General features: G+C 37.0%; 1 protein-coding gene and 1 pseudogene across 1 annotated transcript; one reads left to right on the top strand and one right to left on the bottom strand.

Annotated features, from left to right (window-relative positions):
- The window catches only part of LOC107470463 (germin-like protein subfamily 3 member 4), a 918-nt pseudogene extending 588 nt beyond the window's left edge, over positions 1-330 (top strand).
- A 210-nt stretch (positions 331-540) lies between these two features.
- On the bottom strand, positions 541-2172 carry LOC107470464 (probable gamma-secretase subunit PEN-2). The gene is given in 2 exon segments (XM_052255290.1): positions 541-805; positions 1776-2172. Coding segments are annotated over 2 exon segments (486 nt in total). The 5' UTR covers positions 2101-2172; the 3' UTR covers positions 541-644.
- Positions 2173-5778: the final 3606 nt, after the last annotated feature.

Below are 5778 nucleotides of genomic sequence, written 5' to 3'. Positions count from 1 at the left end.
TTTTCAATAGCCAGAATCCAGGGTTGGGCTCCCTCAGTGCTTCTACACCTTCTGAGACCACATTGGAGTCGGTAGAGAACCTAAAGCGGAAACTCATAACCTCATTTTCTGACTTAGAACTTCATCATGGCACTACTGATTTGGCCTCACAAATACTAGAGATCATATACAGTTAGCCATTGAATGAATGTTACATCATGAACCATGAATTTTTCACAAAACAGTTCAATTTCTTGCACTCTAGTCATTTATATTGATGGTTTGATATGCTTGTTGTGGTCTTGTGTGCATTATGAGCTCACATTTGTATTCCATCATTAAAGTAAGAGACCTTTACAAAGAAACTGTTACATGTCAAAGCAAGATTTGAATGGAATGACATATTAAGTCTAGAAATTAATTACAAGCTGTGCATAATATATAGGCGATTAGGAAAGCATGAACATTCTCTTCCAAAACATTGCTTTTACTTCACCAAAAATAACATTGCTTTTATGTATCATATTTGGCTTCAATAATAAATCCACAACATGGAAACCCTAAATCAATGTCTCAGTAAGTATAGATCCAAGTAACTAGATACAGGCATCAACATATTTTCTTCATTCGTGATTAAAGGCCTAGAGGTGCCACACACAACACAACTAGCTCCAGGCTGTTAAACCTAACCTATCAGCAAGATTGTACATAACCAATTGATCCCAGACCGGCCCAAAGAGGCGTTCCCCTCCAAGCGAAAATGTTAGAGCCCAGGTACAGAGAAGCGCCGAGAATACTGTGAACCCAACTGCTGATCCTACAATATCTGCATAAGGATATCTGATAAATTAAAACAACTACAAAAAGAAACATGGCGACAAAATTTAATGAAAAAATTACAAAAAACGGTTGAAATAGATTCAACAATCCAGTCATAATAAAGCAAAACTCAGACCTACTTCCAGATATGAAGCTATGAGAGCTTTCTAAATCCAATCCATTTATTATGGACAGCACTAAGTCACTACTTTATAATTATCAATTTCAGATATAAATTTGAAGCAAATATACATCGTTCTTCCCCTACAACGAGAATTTGTTAGGCACTCTAGTCACTACACAAGGAATACTGTCATGCTTATGAGAACATTGATGCCAGACTTGTTAGAAGGGTGAAGGATGATGCAAAATGAATTTTAGTGTGTACTCTGGTTGGTACAACGTTCACCCCAGATTCGGGAATGAATGTCAAGCACTTATATTGCATTTTTACATCCCAAGATCATCAATATTCCTTCAGATACATAGTTTACTGCTCTTATGACCTCCCATATCATATTGCAGACTTACAAAAGAAAAAAAAGGTGGCTCACCAAAGAACGATTTCTTGTCAAGTAGTTTGCTATCTGCAACCAACCAAATCATGATATACCAACAGGCAAAGATAACCAATGGAGATAGTAAAAGGACCATTACATGAGGGATTATCCGCAAAATGTACATAGTTTCAACAGAATCAAGTTGGTCGCAAGCACCCTGCATATGCAATTTTTTTCCCTGATTTGCATTTGCATCTATCATTGCTTTCAAATTTCCAACATGTCAGAACATTGAATATTTTCCTACTTTTCTTTTTCGAAAAGCTATGTATTTAGCAACAGGTAAGTGGAGGAACCCAAGATGCCAAGACACTTTCGGCTAAGTGATTAGGAAACACTATCTCACTAACTAGTACGAACAAATCGCAAGTGGATGAAAGAGCATACAAAAGATCAAAACAGTTCATGAGCAATAACAATTTCAACACACACACAGAGAGAGAGAGAGAGAGAGAGAGAGAGAGAGACGAATGCGAGGGAAGGAGCGAGAGTGCCGAAGGACGGGCCAGAAGTAGAAGCAGTTAACGGCCCAAAGAAGAGGAAGAAGTGCGAACCCGAACTTGTAGAACCGCCGCGCGTAGCTCACTGATTCTTCCTCCGACAGCCCCAGAGGTCCGTCGATTGTTGGCCAAATTCCCCCCGTACTCCGAATCGGGCTAAGGTTAGGGTTAGGATTGGGGCTGCTGTTACCCTGCAACTGCACCTGCACCTGCATCTGTGACTGCGACTGCGGTGCTTCCATCTCCACCGTGATAACTCACCTACGCTTCCTCCAGCCAATTCTTTCTATTCGTGTTCTGATTCAGCCTTCAACGTGTTCATCTTAAAGTTAGATCAATGAAAAAAAAAACTACCATTTCTACCCAAGGTTGCGAAAACCGGACCGGTCAATAAACTGGTGAGGTTACTGGTTTAATAGTTTACTAGTTTGACCGGGATTCAATCGGAATTTAACCGATTTAATTAAATATTAAATAAAATTATTAAAAAATTTAAAATAATTTTAGATATATAAATTCAATGATCTCTAACTTAATAAAATTTAATATTTCACATAATAAATTATCCATTACTTAATATTAGAAGTTCACAAACAACTTCAAATATCAAAGTTTATAAGTAAATAAAAAATAAAATGTACATAATGACAAACCCATAATGTTCTACATTCAAAAGATACAATTACTAGCAAGTTTTCAACTAATCAAAGGTGCAACTCATCAAAAATCATAATTATCATTAAGTGTTCCAACATCTCCATCATAAACAGGTAATCATAATTATCATTCTATATATCCCCCCTCCATTGTAAGTATTCAAGCAGAAAATACATGTATATTGAGCCTTGTTATTTTTGTCATACTTCACTGTAAAATACTGCCAAGCTGGATCAGATTTATCTTTGGATGAACCAGTTTGAGAATCTTGTGGATGTGGGTTACTTTGTAATTGTTCCATCTATAACAATCAGAAAACCAAAGACCAGAAAAAAACTTCAGAAAACCATGAAAATAATCAAAATATTCATCATGAAGCAACAAACAGAAGCAGCAAAACATATTCAAAATCAATAACAGCAATGATGAAAATAATGAAACAGCAAACAGAAGCAGGTAACAAAAGCAGCAATGCAAAACAGAAGCAGGTAACAGAAGCAGCAATGCAAAACAGAAGCAGCAATTCAAAACAGAAGCAGCAATGCAAAACAGAAGCAGCTAACAGAAGCAGCAATGCAATATTCATCATGATTCATGAAGCAGCTAGAAAATCAAAATCCAAAATCAAGCATAGAATAGGCGAGCTCACAGAACAAGATCAGAACCTCAGAAAATCAAAATCAAGAAGCATAGGTGAAAGAACAGAGTCTTACCAAATTCAGAAGGAGGCGGGCTCGGCCGGTGGTGGTCGCGGCTGCTGTGGATGCAGGCTCGGCTATGGTTGCCTTGGTGGCCTTGATGGCTGTGGGTGGCTATGGACACTGGCGCCAAATCTCATTTAGGTTAGGGGAAAGGGGAAGAAAGGGGAAGAAAGGGGGGAGTATCATATTAGGGTTAGTGGTTTCGCGAACGGCTTTCTCCTTTTTTTAAAAAAAAAAATGCCAAAACGACTTCGTTTGGCATCTGAATTTGCAAACTACTGAACCGCAAAAAACCGGACGGTTCTTCCGGTTTGCCGGTAACTGTCGGTTCGACCGGTTTTTTGGCCAGTTTTTTGCCAGCTGGTTATTAGCGTTACCCGGACCGGTTAGGTGACCGGTTCCCAGTTTTTTCGGTTGAACCGGCCAGTCAGGTCCAGTTTTCAGAACCATGTTTCTACCTATAAAAGTTGAAAACACTGACATATCTACCCATAAAAAACAGAAATTACCATTTGTATCTATAAAAATAATTTTTACAAACAAAATTATCTAAACCCTAAAAAATTAAATAAAATTACTAAACTTTCCTTCTCTCCACCACTACCACTATCATTTCCTTCCCTCTCCCTCCCCCTCTCCTCTTTCTCTCTCTCTCTTAATGTTCTCATCTTTTCCCCCACACTGCCACCACACCACTAACCCATCCTCTCGCTCTCCTTCCATTTTCTAAGCTCGTCACTGCTGTCATAATCCGTCAACTCTGCCAACTCCTTCCTCTTTCTCTTCCTCTCGCTTTCTTTCTGTGTTTTCCTTCTTCTTTCTCTTTCTCTCGCTTTCCTTCTGTGTTTTGTTTTTCTCTCTCTTCTTTTTCTTCGAATTCTCAACCCAAAAAAAAAGCTTTACTATCATCAACAACAATAGAACAATCTTCAGATTTCTTGCCCCCACATTCTCTCTTACCTGCAAAATCTCTTCGGGTTGACTCATAATCCGTTTTTCCCTCCTCCTAGTATACCCCAAACCCTAACCCCAATTCCTAACTCCAATATTGGAATCGACAATCTCAAGAGATTAGGGTTTTCAGTCGAAACTGCCGCTACTACTACTACTACTACTAATATACGCAATAACAACAACACTATAGTTGATGCTTTTGTTATGCAGCATGAGCTGAAGCTAAAGTTCGGGTCTTTGCCTAAGGAGGTTGAAGATTGAGTTATGGAAAGGAGCGAAAAGAAAATAAAAAACAGGGAACTCAAAGTGGTGAAGGGCATGGATGAGTTGGGCCACAACCCGTCCCCTCTGTCGTCGCCATTACCGTCGGCAACGAGTACCTCACCACCACCGTTGACATGGGTACGACGACGCTGGTGCTGACGGAGCGTAGCGTTTGAGTGGCTGCACGAAGTGAGGATCGTCGATGAAACCCATGGAGGCGCACTTGCGTTTGAGGGTGGAGTTCCAGTGATTCTTAATGGCATTGTTGGTTCTGCCGGAAAGGAGTTGGGCTATGGTGGCCCACTTGTTGCCGAACCGAGCGTGAACTCTGATTATGGTGTCATCCTCTTCAGGGTGAAGGCCCGATGCTTCACGGGTGGGTAGAGCTAGTTGCACCATTGAAGTCTGCAAGACTTGCCCTAGCAGAACATTGAGAGAGAGAGAGAGAGGAGAGAGAGAGGAGATGATAGTGGTAATGATGCAAAGAAGAGTAATTTAGGAATTTTATTTAATTTTTTTGGATTTGGATAATTTTTCTTGTAAAAACCATTTTTTATGGATACAAATGGTAATTTCTGTTTTTTATGGATAGATATGTCAGCGTTTTCAACTTTTATGAGTAGAAATAGTAGTTTACTCAAAAAAAAAGTAAAGCAGGGATAATTTTGGCAGCGTAAAATTATCATATAAGAAAGAATTTAAATATTCTCAATTTTAAATTTTTACTTTAAAAAATAAAAAATAATCTTTCATTCTTAAATATTTTTTTATATTTTTTTATCTTACTTACAAAATAAACCGATAAAAAATTATATTTTATTTTTTAAAATAAAATTTAAAATTTAAAAAATCCAAATATAAAAGAAAAACACTATAACATGTCTTCCATATATAATTTTTGTTGAACTTCACTGCTTACAGTAAAACACTATAACATGTCTTCTATACTATAATTGTTTTAGTAGTTCAGTTACTTACAGCTACAGCCCACATATACGCAAGAGCTTCAATGAAGGGCGACAAAATAGGTATTTTACATAAATATAGCAGGAACAAATTATATTTTTGGTGAACATTCATATTTTATATAAAATTTATTAAATTATTTAATAATTTTTAAATATTAATTTTACATAAACGTAATTGTATATAAATTTTCACTTGTATTTTGTCTTTAAAATTTATTAAAAATTTTAAAAATATTAAAATCTTATTTTATTTTAATTTTATTCAAATTAAAGTTCCCTCGATAACTCTTAATTGTCAAATATTACCGGTGCGTATAAAACAAATTCAACCCTTTGCATTGAATACGTTAATTTTTATGAATAGATAGATTTTATT

The sequence above is a fragment of the Arachis duranensis genome, chromosome 10, assembly GCF_000817695.3.
Source record: "Arachis duranensis cultivar V14167 chromosome 10, aradu.V14167.gnm2.J7QH, whole genome shotgun sequence".
NCBI lineage: Eukaryota > Viridiplantae > Streptophyta > Magnoliopsida > Fabales > Fabaceae > Arachis > Arachis duranensis.
This window is presented reverse-complemented; position numbering and strand designations above follow the sequence as displayed.